Source organism: Dermochelys coriacea, chromosome 3, assembly GCF_009764565.3.
Source record: "Dermochelys coriacea isolate rDerCor1 chromosome 3, rDerCor1.pri.v4, whole genome shotgun sequence".
NCBI lineage: Eukaryota > Metazoa > Chordata > Testudines > Dermochelyidae > Dermochelys > Dermochelys coriacea.
The window spans coordinates 110,354,769-110,376,049 of NC_050070.1; the positions used below are offsets into that span (position 1 = coordinate 110,354,769).

The 21,281-nt window shown below is 40.5% G+C and overlaps 1 protein-coding gene across 5 annotated transcripts in view; it reads left to right on the plus strand.

Annotated features, from left to right (window-relative positions):
- PHACTR2 (phosphatase and actin regulator 2) overlaps positions 1-21,281 on the plus strand; it is a 220,067-nt gene that overhangs the window by 169,051 nt on the left and 29,735 nt on the right. For 3 of the 5 annotated variants that reach the window (XM_038396944.2, XM_038396946.2, XM_038396945.2), the window contains exons 3-6: positions 829-909; positions 4,355-4,513; positions 12,858-13,097; positions 19,967-20,513. In XM_038396944.2, the coding sequence (XP_038252872.1) occupies positions 829-909; positions 4,355-4,513; positions 12,858-13,097; positions 19,967-20,513 (1,027 nt within the window). The remainder of the gene's footprint in view (positions 1-828; positions 910-4,354; positions 4,514-12,857; positions 13,098-19,966; positions 20,514-21,281) is intronic. The other 2 variants (XM_038396947.2, XM_043511139.1) reach the window with 1 other exon arrangement.

Consider the following 21,281-nt stretch of genomic DNA (forward strand, 5'->3'; position numbering starts at 1 on the left):
GACTCCTATGTGCCTAAGTTCCATTGACTTTCAGTGAGACCTAGGATTTCAAAGGACCAGATTTTCAAAGGTATTTAGGCATCTGAAGATGCAGGTAGGTGTCTAGTGGGATTTTCAAAAGGGCCTAGGCACCTAACTAATTTGATTTTAATTGCAGTAGGTGCCCAGGTGCTTTTGAAAATCCCAGTAGATGCTATCTGCTTCTTTAGGCGCTTAAATACCTTTGAAAATCAGACTGTAAGTGCCTGGCACTTTTAAAAACGAAATTGAGGCTCTTAAGTCAGTTAGGTGCTTTTGAAAATGTCACTCATGGTCTCTTTCATCCTGCACTATCTGCTGTTAACAAGATGTCTACATCAATTTTTACCCTGTGCTCTATTTTGGTGTGTTTTGTTTGTGTGGGTATGTTTATGTTTTTAAATTACTACAAAGCTATTTATTTTTAATGAAAAATAAACTTAATTAAAATGCGTGCCATGATTTTTTTCCCCCAACCTAAAAACACGACTTTGCATTTTTTGCTGTGACAATCAGCCCAAATGATGATTTTGTTCCTGTTCATAACAGGCCATATTAACTTCTTTTAAAGCTGTTTTTCCCATACAGTTAGGGCACTGCACAGGTTATGCTAAGGATATTATTATTGCTGAGGATATTGGTTACTGTCTGACTAATAAAATAAAGAATATTTCCAGTGTGTGAGATCTGAAAAAATAACCCTTTTTTCTAGCAAAATCAAAAAGTGTGCAGAGTGTTGTTTTGTTTTTTTAATTTTACATTCAGTACCAGAATGGATGTATTCTTAACTGTGCTTTCTCTTTTTCTAAGTGTTGGAAAGGAAGATTTCGACAAGACAAAGCAGAGAGGAGCTGATAAGAAAGGGAGTTCTGAAGGAAATACCTGAGCAAGGTGATGACAAATAACCTAATATTTAGATCTTAAACTCTAAGCATGGACATTATTGTCATGTTGTTCCATTTTATAATGAATATCAGCTATCCAGCTATAAAAAGGCAGATTTGGTGAAACACTGGCAGCAAGTGGGAGAGGCAGTTTGACCAAGTGGATAGGGCACCAAACTTGGAGTCTGGAGACCTGGAGTTTGTTCCTGGTTCTGCTGTTGACTTGCTGTGTGTTCTTGGTCAAGTTACTTAACCTTTCTGTGTTCTCTGTAATACGTAGCACTTTTATAAAGCAAATTGAGTTCTGCAGATGAAATGTGCTAAGTAATTAATGTTACTTTTTGGAATCAGTGATTCAGAGGATATTTTGAGTTGAGCAATTCTTTCCAAAACAGCTGGAGGATGATATGGTGATTATGGATGAAAAACTAAAGACTCTGGGGCCCTGCCACTTACCATTTGGGGTATGTGTACACTGCAGTTAAAAACCATGACAGCTCAGAGTGCAGCCTAAGCCCAAATGTCTACACAGCAGTTAAACAGCCTCTTAGCCTGAGCCCTATGAGCCCAAATGAGCTGACACGGGGCAGACACGGGTGTCTGATTGCAGAGTAGAAACACCTTATGTGTCACAAGTGTAAACCAAAGCAAACAACTCAACAGCTGGTGTTTCCAATATTGAGAGGTAGCAGGTGTAGTATCGCACACACCACCACCATCACACATGCTACGTTCAAATAGCAGAGACATAAGGAGTTTTGAGGAAAACTCCCTTTATTTAAAAACACAACCAGGTTTAGTAAATGGTAAACATAGCAAGATGTATTATGTAAAGCTTGGGTAAAGCATTATTACCTAACTCCGATTATACCTGCAGATTTTCAGCAGTATGCACATCTCTTTAAAATGTTTGTTTCTGCTGTTCACAGTGGTAGTGTTTGTATTATTCTTGATTTTAATAAAAAAAAATCTAGATCTAATATAATCTTTGTCTAATATAATTTTAGTAACTGCAATGCTTTTCCATCTCCTAAAATTAATCCATTTGTCATGAAGACTAAAAAGAGAACAGTAAAAGGAACTGACTTAGAATCTAGTGGACTATAAAAGTCTTAGAGGACAGGTTCTGATAATATTTCTAAAAATAGATTTCCACTAAAAAAAAAAAAAAAAGGTTTTACTCTGACTGACCCGAGGAATCAGTGTAATGAATGTTAGGTGTGAAGTCAGGGATAGCTTACTATTTATATTCCCTGCAGCCTCATATACATTAATATTTAGAAACGGAGGGTTATTTTTATATCAGCTAGTGCTGGGGCGTGTGTGTATCAGAGCATGACACTCGGCACATCTGGGTTTTAAGCTTGTCTTTGCTACTGTCTTGTTCTGTGGCTTAGGGCAAGGAACTTAATTGCTCTGTGTATCAGTTTACTCATCTGTAAACCCAAATTTTTAAAAATACTTTTCTTTTGTGATACTGTGAGGCTTAGTTGGTTGGTGTTTGTAAATTTCATTTTGTGAGAAAGGGCAATAAGTGCAATGTTTTTTAATCTCTAACTTTGATTAGAACAAGATTTAAAATAAATGAGCTAAAAATGGACATACAAAGGCAGTTATTTCTTTAGCCTGCCTTCCTTCCCTGTACCCCAGAGTGAGTGACCAGTCAGCAAATGTGAAAAATCAGGAAGGGGGGGGGGGGGTAATAGGAGCCTATATAAGAAAAAGACCCAAAAATCAGACTGTCCCTATAAAATTGGGACATCTGGTCACCCTACCCAGAGTACTCGGTATTCTGTTATAATACACATTAAAGTCTCATTCGGATTGGGTCAGTACAAAGAGAGGAAAAGGATAGGAAGGTGAAATATTTTCTTCCCTGTTTAAGAAGGGGTATCTGTTCATTTTTATGCTTCCTAGAATGCTTCTTGCTTTACATATGATAAACATGTACGTTTTAAAGAGCAATCTAAAAGAAGACAAGGTAGATGCTTGAAGCTCTGAGAAAGAAGGCACACAAAGATAGGAGAGTAAAAGTTGGAAGGAAGGGAATGGTTAAGCAGGATAGAGAGGAGGAAGGGATGAGAACAGAGATGTAGACAGGTTAAAGGAATTGCCAGGTCTTGAAGGTGAGAATAAGAAGTCTGAACCAGATGTGGAAGGTGGTCGGGGGAGTGGCATGATAAGGCCAATCGGTGAGGGAGATAATTTTGGTGACAGCATTTTGTGTAGCTTAAAGAGTGGATGGGGGGAAGTGGTGAGGCTAGTGAGGACAAGTTTATAGCGGTGAAGACAGCTGGTGAACAGCTTGTGGGGGAAGGTATTTAACTTTGGAGGTGGAGAGGAAAGGATGGGTTTATGACAGTCTCAGTATAAGAAGGACTGAAGGAGAGACAGAGGAGTCAACTATGACAGCACAGTGAAAAAGAAGATTGTGGAATTATCAGCAGTAATGAACAAGGAAGGGACAGGAATTTAAGAAAGTGGAGTTCTATTTTTATCACGTTGAGTGGGAACTGGTATCTCGATAGCCAGAATTATAGAATCAGAGTCATAAGACTGAACAATGGGGGAGATCAAGGATAAAGACCGAGATCTGAGATTCATAAAGATGGTAAGAAAAACTATGTAAGAGGATGAAATAAAGGGAAGGCAGGGTAGGCCAAGAACTGAATGCCACAAGACTCCAGCAGAGCAGGAGGAGGAAAAGGAGCTATTGGAAAAAGTCAACAAAGCAGGAGTTGGAGACAGAAGACGAGAATTGAGATAGAAAAAGTAATAAATCTTAGTAGGGAGAGAATTCAGTAGGAGGGGAAAGACAGGAGACACCTGAGAAGAAAGGTAAAAGAGAAGGTCTTAGAAATGACCAGAAAGAACATAGCTGATTATCTTAATAAGGACAGTGAAGTGGAGGAGTGGAAATCAGATTGTAGTTAGTCAAGGACAGCATAAGTAGATAACATCCTCCAGATGTTTGGAGGCAAAGAGTGAGGAGCAAGATGCACTGGAGGGAGCGTGTTTGTGTTAAGGAAAAGTTCTTAAGAGGATTGAGGAAACCATAGTTAAATATTAGTAAGTAAAGATAATCTGTTGTAAGAGGTAGGGCAAAATTTGGTCTGCATAATCTTTATTACTTGTCTGATGCATGACTTAGAATTCAGTTTGAAGGGTGGGAAATTGGATGATAATAATCTATGTTACTTGTTAACTGGGCACATGTGATCTGGAAGTCACAAACTCAGTGAACAGGGAGCCTTATAACATACTATTACAGAGTTGCTTAGAGTAGAACTTCATCAAAATGTTGTTTTATACATAAAATAAATTAATGTGAAATTGTGCTTTTCTTTCATGGAAACTTAAAACCTGAAAAATCATTGAGTTGACAACAAATGGAGAACTAGCTCTTGAGCAGGTTGTAAAATTGGATAACGGCTTTTTAATCTTCATTTTAGCTGGTGATGTAACAGTAAATTTTGAAACCTCAAATGGGCACACCATAACAATCAGTGAAGAAACCATCCAGGAAGAAAATGTAATAAAGACCACAGAAGACAATGGCTCCTTATCAGCCAAAGCGTCAGCTGTGGAAGGAAAAAAAGAAGATAAAAAAGGTAAACAAACAAATCTTCATATTCTCACAAACCTTTATAGGTCATAAAGGGGAAAGTGGTCTGAGCACAGAAGTGGGAGTCAGGAAGTTCTGATTTCTAATCCCTGACTCCAGTGCCGAGTCCATTTCTGGCTTCAGGCAAGTCTCTATTTCAGATTCTCCTTCTGTAAAATGGGGATAATAATACATAGTGTAAGAGTGCATCCTCACCTCATGGGTACCCCCTCATGGCTGGTCACAGCATTGCACAGAGCCCTTGTCTCCGGCACTCTCTGTAAGGCTTTTCCTCAAACCTGCAACTGTCTAAATCCCCCTCAGGGCATACTTAGCTTGGCCTTCTGGTCAAGTCCCATGAAAGTCTAAAGCCTTTCTAAGGAAGCATAAGTTAGTCCAAATGGAGGTTCAAACAAGTCTTCAAACTAATGGCCCTTCCACCCCTCTCACTAGTTCCCCTGTTATATCCTGTCTGTTAAGACTTAGCCCAGGGCTTCTCCCCCCACTAGAGAGATCTCTCTCTCATAACTGAGCTCCCTCAGGCTACTTATAAGGCCTAATTTTGCCTTCTCTAGGCAGGAGGTAATTAGTTAATCACTTCCCCAGCTGCAGAGCATGACTAATTGGGGTTCTTCCCCTTGCCTTGAGCGGATGGTGGTTAAGCCCCATTATACATACTCATTAGCCTTTTGGGATTGTTGAAGAAATTAGTTCATGTGTACAATTTTCAAAAGTGCTCAAAGTGATTTATGAGCTTATGTCTTGGTGTCAAAAGTAACTTGGAAGCTAAATCCCATTGACTTTCAATGAGTCTCAGCCACCTAAGAGTCTAAGTCACTTTTGAAAATTGAACTTCGGCTCATAAGTCACCTTATGTGCTTTTGAAAATTTGATCCCATGTCTGTAAGGTGCTTTGTAGAAGGCAACATACACATGCTAAATATTATTATTTGGCCAAATCGTGAAGTCAGTTTAGCTTATACTGTCTTCACTCAAACTTCTGTTGACTTCATTAGAAGTTTGATGGAATAAGGAAGAGTAAACACTGAGTGAAGATCACAGGATTTGTCCCGTAATTGTTGTTTCTTTTCCATCATAACTGGTAATGCACACTGCTATTTCATTGTCAGTGAAAATTACTCTTGAATTACAGCCTGTTTGTTAGACTTTCCTGAAAAGTATCAGTAATGCAAAGGGTCAGGATCTCTCTATTTCTGGCTGTTTGATTTAATAGCCTTTCCAAAATATTCTTGTAGGCTTGTCTAGTGAGAAGTGCTCCTCAGAAGGTTGAGTGTGTCAGTTCAGCTAATCACACAAAAAGTTTGGATCCTTCTCCAAACTGTGCAAACCTTTTGGAGCCGCAAAACGTGGCTGGAAATCTGACAACTGGCTTTCTTGTGAGATATCCAGTACTTGCTGCCCTCAGTTGAGCCAGAAAAACAAGACCAGCCCTTCTCATGGTATTTTGGCACATCCCGCTTCTGGTCCCAGCCAGGACTAGGAATGCGTAGATTCAGTAGAATGGAAAATAATGGGAAGGGAAAACTCACCAAAAAAGAGTTCACATTGATTTTGGGGCTAAAGATTATGTCAATTTTATCCTTTCCTACTCGGGGGTTTTCCTTGAAACATTTAAGAGCAAAATAACATTTTATTTTAATTGTGATTTGATCCTACATGGCTGGTCCTGCAGAATTTAGAGTTCTAGTTAAAATAGAAGGTTCAAAGTCTACATATGTTTGCTACCTTCTATACCTACTGTGACTGCTTTGTAGAGAGCCATTCCAAACCCTTGCCACACAAGCTATCTGAGAATAGAGGAATACGTAACTATGATACCTCTTCTCTCCATTTCCTCTGAGAAATTGAAATGCTTTGGGGAAACGATGTAATAAAAATAAGAAAAGTGGGATTTTGATCTTCTAGCTTCAGTAAAGTTTTAGTAATATTACACAGGGGATATAAAGCACTTTGAATTTGAATAGTACAATGGAAATATTAGAGGGCCAATCCTGAAAGAAGTGGTGAATGCACTCCTCCCACTTACTGAGCAAAAGCAACATAAGCCCATTGCACTTCACTGGAGTTACTCTTGACTTACACCACATTAAGTAAGAGGACAATTGGGCCTATTGACTTCAGTAGGAGTTTAAGGGAAATGATGTGCTCATGGCCTCAGAAAAAGTCTGTGTCAGAACTGGAATTGCAATACAGGAGTTCCTGACTCACTGTCCTGTGCCCAGGTCATGGAACATGCTGCTCTCTCTGATGACAACTCCCACTCCATCATAAGAATCAAGATATGAGAGCTTCAAAGTTAGCTAGAAAATTCAGGAAAACGTATTCAGAAAGTACAATCCCATGGCAGATACTCTTAACCATTTTAGAGGTACTGTACTTGTGCATAAATCTTAAAGGAGAGTTTTTTTGCCCATTTGACGTGCATATGAGGACTGGAGGCAGGATTAATTCCTTTCATTTAGTATCAGGGCATGCTGCAGTAATCAATATTGACAGACGAAAGTGTTTTTAAAAAATCATGACATTAAAAAATGTGGAGGGTTCTTTCTACCTGTCTTCTGGATTTTGAGACTGTAGAGTTCATGTTTTCCACACAACCGGGAGGGCTAGGAACTTTTTTTTTTTAAAGTGAGATTCTCACATGACTCCAGGATCTGGAGCTTTTAAGAAAAACAACAAATATCACAAGACTCTCAGTAAAATTGCCAGAGTTGGCAACACTGTGGAAAATGGAATATGTTAGGAGTTAAAGGAAGAACCATCCCATGGTGATCTGTAGAATTAGAGAAACGGGGGCAAACAATAGACTGAAACATACAATGTAAAATGAGTTAAGCAAAAGTGTATGAAACAAAAAAAAAAACCTTCCAAGCTGTCCTGTGTGCTGCCAAACAATTCTGTAAACTATAAACCCATCTGCTGCTTGTCAGTTTACAGATGCTTCTAACATTTTGTGAAAAAATTCCCTTTGGCAGCTTAATAATGTAACTGTTGCTATTTGAAATAATGATGGGGTGTCAATCATCCAAGTGGCATGTTTAAAAGGAAATGCCTCCCTGTCATAAGGATAATGAGGAGCTGCTGACAGTTTTTACATGCAACGGGTAATTGATTATTGAGCCTTTGCAGATGAGAAACCTGGATATTGTTATAGATCATTTATTTATTCTGTGAACTCGTGTTTTTTAAAAGGAAAATGACCCAGCACCTTCCAAGGAAAATGAAGAGCTTAATTATGGCTGTCCTGTGTAGGTACACGAGAGTGGAGAAGAGGGAATAGGGAGCTTCTAAGTACCTCCCTGCTCCAGTTCACCCACACAGAAGGCAGATGTAATTGGGTTGCTGGAGCTATGGAAGTGCTAGGCAGAGAGATTGCCAGTCTGGCTCCAGATTGGGCAACAATGTGGAGGAGGGGTATAGCGATGGATTTGTGCTTTTCCCTCCCCCTCATCTGCATTGTCCCACCCACAGACAGGACGCAGCACTAGGGAGAGCACAGGCTACACTTGTAGAAAAAGTGTCAGAATTGTAACTGCTAAGGACAATCCTCCCATCCCTTCCCCAAGCACTCCTGAGGCAGTGTGCTTGCTCCTCACTACACAGCATAATACCTCCAGTGCCCCTGGCAGGATTGCTCTTCCTTCTCCGTCTCTGGCTCACTTGCTTAGTTTAGAACCTTAAGCATTCAGTTCAGTTTAGTTTACAAAACTGATTCAATCTGTTTTTATCCCCGCTAGTTAATTTCACGCTTGGTGGTTTTCTTGGGCTTGAGGAAATATGTGGCTGAATACCCAGGAGCAAGATAGTGATGGGAACGGAGACTGAAGTTTAATTTTGCAGCCTGGTAGCCAGCCATTATGATTAGTGCTGAAAAAAACTATAGTAATGTTGGAAGCCAGGGCTGGTGTCTGGATGCTGTGAGACTGAGCACAAGCTTCTGAAATGTTCCTAAGCATTTACAGTAGATGAGCTGAACAATACTGTGTATTCTGGTGGATTTCTCCATGTCCCCCACTGCAGGAAATTTGCATGTTGATTTCTGGCTGGATTTCACAACATCTGAGAGTCTTTTTCCAACGGAGAGTTCTATTCCAAGCTTCAACAAAAGCTCTGCGTTTTAACTCATTGTGATGTAGCTTCTTACCCCTTCTATTTGTCCACCGATCCCTTTATCTCCCTTTAATTTAGTTTTTTATTTGAGCATGTAAGCCAGTGGGCTAACTCTCTGGCCCATGCATGAAAAAACACTCTCCAGCCACAGATTTTCAGTTCTGTTTTCTTCAGGGCTTTGGTTTCTTCAAAATAAAACTATTTAACACAAGTTCAGCATATCAACCACATCCTTTTCCCCTCACCCAGTGACTTCTGCAGGGGCCTATCTACCCCTTAAAGGATTCCAGACCTGTGGAGCCTGAATCAAGGCAAGCGTCTCTGTCTCCTTCTCGTTCATAACTTGCTCCTTGCAGAATTACACTCTGCAAACCATTCCACTGAGAGGCATATGTAAACTAGCCTCTCTCCCCAGACCGAAAGACTCCTGCAGATTCCCTTGTACAAAGCCTCTTGCACACCGTGCTGCTGATACAAGTGGTGACATAGAGTTAGAAGTCCACAAGTGGCTACCCCCCTGTTCTTAATTAACCATGTCAATGATCTGTACGCAAGCAGCCATAGGGAAAAATCTCTCTTCTTCTCACAGCAGTTTCATTTTTGCAGTAAGCTGTAATAACCATATGCTGTTTGCAACATTCCTTTTCCATAGCATCACCCACTGAGTTACACTTCTCTTCCTGGAGGGAATGACTTTGCTGTTGATGTGAATTAGATGCCTGAGTTGCAACTCTAGCTGTTCTCTCTTGTGGTGCTCCTCTAGCATTAGAAATAATACTACTAGAACAGTATGAGATAATGCTGTGATAGATTGAGAAAAACATTGGTCTTTTATTATTAAATATCCCCAGCAATTAACAACAAGTTAACAGTAAATTTATGAATATGCAGGGAGTTGTTTCTAAACATTATGGCCAGAATTTTCAGAAGGGTTTGACAGCCACCATTGGGACCCTGGTTTAAAAAGACTTCAGTTATCAGTTATAAAATAAATAGTCAGATTTTCAAAAGAACTCAGCATATTTGGGTATCACATCCTTTTGAAAATCAGGTCACAGTGTCACAATGAAAGCTGCTGGATGGTGAACATTTTGTAAACCCGGACAAACCTGGAAAGCTTTCTTTGGCTCTAGTTGTGGGTGCTCAGCATCAGAACATCTGGCCCTTAGGGAAATATATTCTAAATATAAATGCAATATTGATTGAAGCTCTGAATGAGGCATTAACATTTGCTTTGTTTTTGTTTGTTTTCTAAAAGAGTAATTGATGGGTGGATTGTCTTGGTCCAAGTGATTGCTCGCTGTCCGAATCTGATGCAAGGTGATAATGACTAAAAGTTACTCCCATCTGATGGCTGTTTCAATCATTTTATAAAATGAGTTGGTCAACTTGGTCCAGTTCCAAGTGGACGGATGTCCAAATCAGAAAATAGCACCTCATAGCTGGTGCTGACATACCATGGAGATGGGTTTGGAGAAACAGACAGATAGAGTTGGCTATGATGGCTATTGCTGTTGTCAGTCTCAGCTGAGGTGTCAAAGAATGAATAGTCTTGAAGATTAAGGGCCCATGTACAAGCAGAATCACACTGGGGGACTCAATTAAGAACGGCCATGCTGGGTCAGACCAAAGGTCCATCTAGACCAGTATCCTGTTGTCCAACAGCGGCTAATTCCAGGTGCCCCAGAGGGAATGAACAGAACAGCTAATCATTAAGTGATCCATCCCCTCTCGGCCATTCCCAGTTTCTGGCAAACAGAGGCAAGGCACACCATCCCTGCCCATCATGAAACAAGCTCAGAAACAGCTTCCTTACCTTGTAAAATGTCTTTTTTTTTAAGCTTTCCCCCCCTTTTTTTTAGTAGTTTACGTTATAACACAGTGTACTGTATTAGCCTTTTTTTTGGCTCTGCTACTGCCTGATTGTGTACTTCCAATTCCAAATGAGGTGTGTGGTTGACAGGTCAGTTCGTAACTCTGGTGTTCGTAACTGAGGTTCTGCTGTATGCAAAAAGAGATGTGACATGGTCAAAGTGATGACTAGAGAAATGATCCTTGCAGCAGCATTCTGAATAGATATGACTGGGGCAAGATTGCACTCATCAAGACCAGAGAAAATGATGCTGCAAGAATTGAGATGTGAGACAATGAGATTTCTAGTTGTGTGGATGGATGGGACTGTGGTATTAAAGACCAATCTGTTTGTCTGCTTCCTGAAGACAGTGTGGAGCTAATGGAAGATATTTTATTAATTGATTTAAGTTCTGCACCCTTAGTCCAGAGCTGGGGGAATTGAAATTCATGATTTTTTTAAATGGCTGACATCAGAAAGGGTTCAGTTGGAAATTTCACTGAACCAGCTATAGGTCTGAAATCTCTCATCTGATTTTTCTCTCCCACTGACAGCTTCTTGCCTTTTTTAAAAGTAGGTGGGCTTCCTTCATGTATCTTCTACTGCCATCTTGATACTTTCTTCCACTGCATCAAAGTAGAAGTCATCATCAAAAAGGGAAGCTGGGGAGAATTTTGAGGCAGATGCATAGGTGCTGTAATGACTAGGTAGATATGCACAGAAAATGTACTATAAAAGAGGAAAGGAAAGCTTAATAAATATATCTCCTCCTTCTCCCTGAGTGTGTCTGATCCAGGAACAAAAAGCAAGAGAGCCGAGAGATAGTTCAAGGGGTCAGTGAGCAGAAGTAGCCCTCAGTTTAATAGTTGCAAAAGGTTGTCATAATTTATCAAATGTATTAGCAAGAACAGCCAAGTCCATAATGTTGTAAGCTTAGGCTGGAAATAAAGAATGACAAAATCAACAGTTAGTGTAAACTGATTGTACTAGATAACCCAGTAAGGGAAAAGGAATGAACTGTTTGTCTTCATTCCCACAACATGTGAAAACCGATAAGTGTGCATGCTGTGTGTAATGATGACCAATGACACACTGGCTCAAGTTCACCATTGCTAGACCACAGCATTGGTCCTAATCTTTTATCCCTGATCCTGTGATAAAGCAGTGTAATTGTTGTCTAACACGTTATTTGTCTTTCATCTACTAATCTTTACAGTGAAGAAATGCTGCTTATTTTTTGGGAATGGATTAGAGACTTAGTAACATAGAGGGTGGAAGGCAGGACAAAGAGATCCAGAAATGGTCACTTGACATGCAGAGTCTGGTTCTAATATGATCTTAATTTTAAGAGCTGGTACACAGATTGCCACTGATTGCCAAAAATAGCTACCTCCAATATCAAAGGTAGCTATTTTTAGAAATACTTTAACTATGCCCTTTGCTCCTATATTTTCCCAAACACTCTGCTTGTCACTAACGGGCAAGTAATACATTTGTGATTTTTGACACATGCTTACTGTTTATATATAAAGTGTTTTTCAAAAAGGTCAGGAAGGTTACCTTGAGACCGAACAAGTGCTGGGCTAGAATGATGGAGTAGAATAGAATTTCCATCTGGCAAGCACCTAGACACAACCACACGATGCAGAATTTTATGGAGACTACAAAATCTACTTTGATTTAGGAACTATTGATTCTTGACAACACTGTCAGTGCTGGCAGTCACAATCAGAGTCCATGCAAGGGTGGGTGAGTATTCCCATGCCAAATAACATTCCATTTAATTTGGCTTCAGTTCTGCCTGAAGAATAGAAGTACCGTGAGGAAGATGCCCGAATAAAGTTACCATTTTTAGCAAACATGCTGTGGCACAGAAGAATTAGCAGCTGCAGCTGAAATTTCCAGCCACTGCCAGGTTTGGTAACCACTGAACCTGTGACTGTGGAGATGCCCCCGTTTATAGAACGGTCACAAATTTAATACAAAGCTATACATATTGCTGCTCTCAAGGGAAGGAAAAAGAACCTCGGGAATTTGTTTGAGGGGAGAATGGAGCTCCTAGATTCTAACACTGGCTCAGACTGTAGTTAGCAGACCAATCAGTGCTACTGCAAGTCAAGGGTGGAACTCAGAAACCTATGGGATAGATTAAAATTGAGAGAAGCAGGCAAGTGCTCCATCCTCCATAAAAAGGTTTTCAGTTGAGATCTAGTATAACATTTCATTAGTGTGATGCATTGTTATTAAATAAGAGAAGAGGAACTCTCTTCCGATTCCCAAGAGGTTAAGCAGCAGCATCTAGCTTGTCATTGCATTTACATTGTGTATGTCTGTGTCAGTCGGCTTCTGTTCACTTTCTTCTTTGTAGAGAGCACTGTTAACAGTCCTGAAAAACCAGCATCCCATGCTCCACTGCCACCTAAGTCTAAGTCTAAGCCTAAACCTAAAAAAGCATCAATACCTCCAAAAAATGCTGCTGCTGCTGCCGCTGCCACCAGCCATAAGAGTAATGAAGCACCTCATGTTAAAAAAAAAGTCAAGGCTCCTGCCAAGCAGCCCCCTGTCCCACCTCCCAAGCCAACAGGTCACAATGCAAATCAAGAAGCTGGTGAGTACTGGGTAGGCAGTGCCAGAATGGTGGGTGCATGTGCATGGGGTTGCTTGTGCTAATTATTCTCTGTGTAAATTGTAATTACTAATGAATCTGCACCTTGCTAGTTTTCCGTTGGGCTCATACTTTGCTGTATAAAAGCTCCTCTGAAAATGGAGAAATCACTTCGCTGTCTAATGTCTGGATATGTGAGATTAAGTACTATACAGAGGTGATGTAGAATACCCAGTTAACTGAAAAAACTGAGGGTAGAGATGTTGGGAGAAGCTGCAGAGGAAAGGATGAGTTCCAAGACAAAATTTATCTTAGTTACTCCCCCAAAGCTCTGGGAAATGTATAACTACCTATTTCTCCTGGAAATAACTAACATTTCAGTAAATTTTATAAGACTACAAGTTCTCTTAAGAGGGCAGAATCTAAAACCACTAACTTAGCCCTAGAGACTGAAATATATTTGCTTCTGGCTGCTAGAATGATTACAGCTTATTGAAAAAGTCCAACTATTCCCTCAGTTGATGGATACTTTTCAAAGATACAGAATACTCTTATCATGACAAAATATGCTGCCAGATAAATCGCAGATATACCTACCCATTGAGATTCTGTTTATCTATCAGTTAGCAATGATATTGTAAGCAGTCAAACCTACAATACTAATATCCTTTGACTGAGACTGGTTATAAATTATAGGATGACTTAAAAAAAAATTAAAACCACCAGAAGGCAATTAAAACACTAGTGAGTTTATAATCAGTGCACTTTGTTTATGCTCTAGGCCAACTGGAAAGCTCATTCAGTGCCTGCATTTTTCTCTCCAAATATATCACCATTGATAGATTGCAGATGTTGGCAGGTTTTGCGTTTGAAGCATGAAAGAAGAATCCTATTGAAGACACTACAAAGCTGCTAAAGTTTTGATAGTCACGTTACCAGAAAAAGTCTCATTCATGAACTTGACATTAACTACACCAGTTACCCAAATGTTCACTTTTAACCCAGAATGCATTGCTTGTATTCCACATTCAGGTGGAAAACTAAGTTCTTACAGGGTTGGGAAACTTTCTAACAAGGTAAAGCTAATAGATTTTTTTACAGAAATAAAGCAATGGATTTAGGTGAAGAAAGGTGATTAGATCCATATTTTGAAATTAGGTAAATAATTATCTTACTTGTTTGCTTAAAATAGGTGCTATCCTGGGGCCTGATTCTGTCCTCAGTGATTTTGGTACAACTCATACTCCTGGGAGAATTCTGTGCCAGAAAATTAAAAAGTATGCGCTAAAAAATTTAAAATACTGCGCCAAAAAATACTGCAAAATTCAGCAGATTTTATTTGTCAAAATAATGCAATATAATCACTCCAGTTTCAATTGTTTTTTGGTAAGTTATTTAAACTACAATACAGAAAAAAAGTCACAATAACTGTTCATCATTTCCTAAATACATGAAAGTTAAGTGACAAATACTTGATAACTAATACCCTGCGTTCCAGTTATAATTCTAGATTTTCATTTAAATTACATTACAGAACACCAAACGGAAAAATTAAAAGTAGAATGTCATTTTAAGGACTAGTCTACACTGGCAATGCTAAAATGCTGCAGCAGCAGTGTTGCCATGACAGGCCTTTAACGTGGCTTGTGTAGTCGTGGCAGAGCGCTGCGAGACAGCTCTTCCAGGGCTCTAAAAAAAAAAACACCTCCAGGAGGGGCGTAGCTACCAGTGTTGGTGCACTGTCTACACTGGTGCTTTACAGCACTGAAACTTGCTGCACCCAGGGGGGTGTTTTTTCACACCCCTGAGCGAGAAAGTTACAGCGCTGTAAATTGCCAGTGTAGACAAGCCCTAAATTGCTCAGATTTTTCACACATGAAAGTCGTACAGTTTTGCTAATCATTGTCCTGGACCTAGCTGAGTACTTTGGAAAGTGCTTGGTTCTGATTTTACTGACATTTTATTGACTGCTTGGTAAATGTTTTATTTGCCCTCTGAAGTCCTTTTATTTTATTTTTTTTAAAATGGGTAAGTAAAAATATAATCCCATTATGCCACTTTGGCACAGGAAAAAAGTGAGCGAGCACATAAATCTTCCTAGCTGATTCCCTTACTGTCATTTATAAGGCTTACATCACTCTGGCAGTGTAGGGGCCTTAAAACTTTTACAGGTTTTTATGCTGGTGCGGGAATTGACTGAGACTGAGAACAGTTAACTAACAATAGAATAATTAACAATGTTACTATGCAGACAGGTTGCTACATTTCTGCCTCAGAGAATGAGATCAATTAACCATCAACAGAAACATTAACAAAATGTGGTTATTTTTACAAAAGCTATTTTCTTTAATTTAAAAACAAACAATTTTCAGTAACATAATACTAATATTTAATTGTTTTTTTCAGTTCTCAAGAAGTTATATTTTACTGGGCATGCAGGCTGCTACACTTCTGCCTTTGGGACAGAGCCTTCCTCCTGCATGACAAAAAAGACCTATCCTCCTCCACACCCCTCAAGCCGCAGTATCAAGAGAGAAGGACAGAGTCTCTCGCTTGTTGGCTAGCCCCGCCCCCTGACGGTGATCAATGTCTGCCCCGCAGGCACGCATGCCCAGTCCCCCTCTCCCTGCAGTGATTTGCGTCTCTGAAGCCGCTCCAGGCACGCTGGAACAGACGCGCTGCCTGGGTTGCTGGGGAAGAGACGCATGTCCCCCCACAGATTTCTTTTGCATTTTTCTGCATGGGCGCCACAGAAATATGCGGGCCAAATGAGGGTACCCCCTCATGGGTGCAGAATTCTGTCAGGAGTAACTCCATAAAATTATTTAGATTGCATGAGTATAACTGAAACATGCATTTGATCTGTTGGCTATTAAAGTAATACATTCTGTGCTAATAATTTATTTCAACATTAGGTGTATCATGTTCCTTTAAAAGATGGTAGATACTAATTTATCTGTTTTACACTGGTGGCTTTCAAAATATTTAGCACACTATACCTATTGTAAGGCCTCAAGAACACTTATGGCAATACATATAAATAGAGCTGGTTGAAAATAGCGAGTTTTCCATCACAAATTATGATGAAAATAGAAAAAAATAATTTTCTTTTAAATTTTCCATGGAAAATGTCGATTTATTGAAAACGGAAATATCTTGCCCCAAAATTGCAATGCTGCTGTGGTGCCTCATGGGAGTTGTAGGGTTCTCTGGTTGGACTGCTTCTCCAATGAGGAACCCTGGTCGTGCCTCCTGGAGAGGAGAGGCAATGCATCATGGGAACCCCCAGCCACGATACATCTTAGAATATATAGTCCAGCCAGGGAGCCCAACCCATGGAGGAGAATGGGGACACGAGTCAACTGAAAATACACTCCCTGCACAGTTCTCAGCATCAGCCTTGTTTCCTGGTGCTACATGCAGTGCAGTGCAGAACAGTTCACTCGCCTACCCCCTTCCTTCTGGGCTGCCAGTGCCCCAAAACGTTCCTCCACTGGGAACATGCTTTGCATCTGTTGAAGACCAGGGCCTCTTAGCGCAGTATTCCTCTATTCCCCACCCTGGTTCAGTGTGGGGCCTGTTGACCCCATTCCATACTCAGAACGTTAATCAATTGATCTGGTATGTGATTCTTTTTTAAATGCTCCCATTGTCTTAATTTTAGTGCATTTCCTCTTACCAAAAAAAGTGTTTGACTTCACCAGTGTTTTGATTAAAAGGTTTTAATTGTATGTTTTGTTTTGTTTTTAAATGAGAGTCAGAATTCTTGTATTCTCTCCCAGTTTAGCCACTGACTCATGGCAGTATTTCTAAATTGGAAAAAAAAAATCTGGTTTTAGCTGAACTATTTATTTATTTATTTATTTATAGATGAAAAATTGAAATTTTCCATGGAAAGCAAACATTTTTCACACACAAAAAACGTACTTAGTTGAAAACCCAATTTTCCATCAAAAAACCAGTTCTGATGGAAAAATTTCAGCCAGCCCTAACAATGACAAGAATGATAATACTTCTGACTCAGCTGAAATTAGGCAGGCGGTGTCACAGGGAAACATTCTTGCAGTTTTCCAGACTGATTTCAAGTCCAGAGAGGTTCTAAGAAAGAGACAAGATTTTTCAATACCCTCACCTTTTGAAGTTTAACCAGTGACCATTATAGATTGATTGTAGATTATGTTGGGGTTTTTAACTTTAAGCTTGTCTAGCCTCACTGATTTCAACCCTGTGCTTAATGCTTTACTGGATCAAGCCCTATGCTAGATCTCAGCATCTTGCAGGATTAAGCCCTTTGTAAGCACCCTTCACCTTCACAGAAAGGTTTCTACTAAATATTGTGCAGGAATAAGATACTATTTGTTTCCATTGCAAATTGCCACTTCTGCCTTTATATTTCTTTTCTTTTTGATTGATTGATTTGTAAATTAGTTACCCCTAAAGCTCTGCTTATATGCAATACCTGCTTTACAGTGAGGTCCTGCTTTTGTGCATTTTACAGCTAGTTTGTGACATAAAGAGAGCAGCAAGTGATTTGCCTAAGGTCGCACCCTATACCAGAGAACCTTCTAAATGTCTGTACTCCGTAATATTGTGTTAGAGGAGAAAATGGCATAATAGGCTTTCTCTATTACTTTCCTGTTTCAGACTTCATGCAATGGAAGCTGTTTTTGTATCATGAGCTTATTTCACTGTAATAAGTTTGGCAAATAGCTGTATTTTGGTTCCCATCATAATCTACTGTTTTAAAGATACAGTTAAGTGAATTTCTGTTACACATTGTTAGCCTTCTGTTCTACTCTGTAGCAGGAAGGTCTGGTGACCATCTGGCCTAGTGGTCAGCTCATGACTTTACAAGTTCTGCCAGTCAAGTCATCCCAGAGGGAGCCCCAGCTGCAGCCTCATTCACCCCCTCATGTTCCAGTTGCTCCCTCAGAGCTCATCACTACAAAGGAGCTGGGGGGGGGGAGGCAACCTGGGGAGGACCCACACTCCAACAGATACCAGCGCAGAGCCCCAAGGAGTCTCTCAGCGTGGCCAGCCCAGTTACAAGTTACCCCAAATTATGTATCCCCCTGGTCATTTCCTGTCAGTCTGATGCTCTTCAGTTTGGGGCATGGTTGCGGGCTAAGCAGACGCTCCTCAGCCTCTTAGGGTATGTCTACACTGCAATTAAAAGCCCACAGCTGGCCTGTGCCAGCTGACTCGGGCTAAGCGGCTGTGTAATTGTAGTATAGATGTTCATGCCTTGGCTGGATCCCGGGCTCTAGGACCCTGTGAGTGAGAGGGTCCCAGAGCTAACCCGATCTCTGCAATTAAACAGTCCCTCAGTCTGAGTCCCAGGAAACCAAGTCAGCTGGCATGGGCCTGCCCTGGGTGTCTAACAGCAATGTAGACATGTCCTCAGTGTCCAGTTCAGTTAGTCAGTCTGTCTCAGGGCTTTCAACTCTCAAAGAGCAAGGGATCCCAAATTCCCCTTCACAAAGCTGTTGCCACTCCCTGCACAGTTCTCAGCATCAGCCTTGTTTCCTGCTGCCACATGCAGTGCAGTGCAGAACAGTTCATTCCCCTACCCCCTTCCTTCTGGGCTGCCAGTGCCCCTAAAACATTCCTCCACTGGGAACATGCTTTGCATCTGTTGAAGACCAGGGCCTCCTAGCGCAGTATTCCTCTATTCCCCACCCTGGTTCAGTGTGGGGCCTGCTGACCCCATTCCATACTCAGAATGTTAATCAATTGATCTGTTATGTGATTCTTTTTTAAGTGCTCCCATTGTCTTAATTTTAGTGCATTTCCCCTTACCAAAAAAAGTGTTTGACTTCACCAGTGTTTTGATTAAAAGGATTTAATTGTATATTTTGTTTTGTTTTTAAATGAGGGTCAGAATTCTTGTATTCTCTCCCAGTTTAGCCACTGACTCATTGTGTGACCTTGGGCAAAATAGCTAGCAGTTTCCTCATCTGTAAAATGGGGGAGAAAAGCCTTTCAAGAACATTGCAAGACATAATTGGATGATATAAAGGTGCTATGGAATGGCAATAATGATGACAGTCTATAATACTCTGACAAAAAAACGTAATAGGAAAGGTTAGTGTTGAAGATTATTAGCTTTAGCTGCAGACTAACTGGGGTTATTTGTATCTTTTTGGGGCCAGCATTGTTTAGAAAAGAGGGACTAGGGAAGTTTTCACTGGAGCTATTTCTCCACAGAATGCATGCAACTAATTCTCACAAATGCTTTACATGCATGTACATCTACAGGAGGATGTACAGTACAATAATCCTTTAATGATTGTGAATCAAGATTTATACACAGACATAGTAACATTTTTAAAAGCCCCTACATGATTTAGGAAACTAAGTTTCATTTTCAAGAGTAATTTAGAACTGATATGCTTAAGTCCCACTGAAAGTCAGTAGCTCATAAGTCTCTGAGTCACTTTTGAAAATGAGACAGGCTTCTGTCACCCAAGCACTTCTGAAAATTTTTCCTGATGTGTAGCTAGCTATTCAGTCAGGACAACTGTGTTATTATTTTAAACTGGATTTTTAAGATTATTACTAGGCATTGGCCTAGCGGTCACCACACAGTGATGACCATCAGGAACTCTAGCCTCAGCTCTAATGACCTTGGGCAAGTACTTACACCTTCTGCCTCTACCCACCTCTAAAACTGGAACTAATAAGACTTACCTGCCTCACAGGGGATTTGTGAGGATCAATTAGTTAGCTGATGTTTGTCAAATGCTTAGAGTTATAGAAGTACTAAGTATAGTTGCTTTATTATTAAAATATCAAGTCATGATACAGTTCAAATGGTTTAAAGAAAAACTGCATTTCTGAGGTTGTAAAATGATTGTCCTTTTTTATTTTAGCTAGTTCCTCTCACGTAAAAAAATCATCTGTCTCCAAGTCATCTTCTTCACAGTCTCCTTCATCCACATCATCTCATCCAAAAGCCTGTAAGGAGACAGCACCTAGTAAAACGGGCACATCAGGAACTTCCAAGGGCAAAAGGAAACCCGGGAAGCAGTCAACCCCACGAACCCATGCAGACGGAGACGTTTCTTCCTCCTCCAATGCAGCAGCAGACAGTTTAGAAACAAACTTGGAAAACTCTCATTCAGAGCAACCTCCCGTCATAATTTCTGAGGCTGAAGATACAGACCAGCAGAGCAAACTGATTGTCCCTCCTCCTCCCACGGCGCCGCCGCCACCGCCGCCGCCTTCTCCTCCTTCAGCCAGTCAGTCCACTGACTCTCCAGAAACACCAGATGTACCCATTAGCAGCGAAGCAGGCCTGTCCGTCCCAGGCTCAGATTCTAATCCTCTTCTCCAGACTGAACATGAAACAGACAATGAAAACCTTAGCAGGGCAGCCCTAGACAGTAGCCTGGATAGGAGTGAAGAAAACACAACATGGTAAGACTCTACTGTCGTTTATAAGCAAGAAGGTACTCAGCTCATTGTTGGCGTGGCGAAACGATTCAGATAAAGTAAGAAATGCTTGCAGTCTTGCATCTTTGCCTATCAGATCCAAAACTTTAGTTAACTTGTTTTTCATTATTATTTATTTTCACTTGCCTTTACACTTCCATGTCCCAGTCGAAAGTAGAAGTGGCAAAATATATGAACAAAACTCAAAAATGCTTTCCCAACATAACCAGAATGACATTTGCAATGGCAACTGCTCCCCTCTGCCACCCTTTTATAAGAATAATAATAGAAATGTCTGCTTGGGGTATTTTTTTTTTATCAGCCAGAAAGGAAGAGAAATCAGAGACTCTATAAAGTCCAGAAGGGACTTCACTATTGCCATTCTGCATAACAGGAAGGTGCCCAAATATTACAGTGATGGGTATCAATACCAAACCCTAAATAACCTTCCCCCGAGGCCCTGCCCTTGCACCACCTCTTCTGCCAAGGCCCCGCCTCCCACTCGCTCCTGTCTGCCTCCTCCCCTCCATCGATCACCCTTAAGGCATAGCTCCCCGACTTTTAAAAGTGATGGGGCCATAGCCCCCTGGCCCCCCTGCTCTGGTGCCCCTGAATCCAGTCACTGTCAGCATTAAACAGTGTTAAACAAGGTGTGGAGTTTGGTATCCAGAGACCTTAGCCTGTTTAGTACCATGGCAAGCACAGTTAAAAATCATTCAACCTTTTATCAAAGATACAGAGAAGAATGAAGAA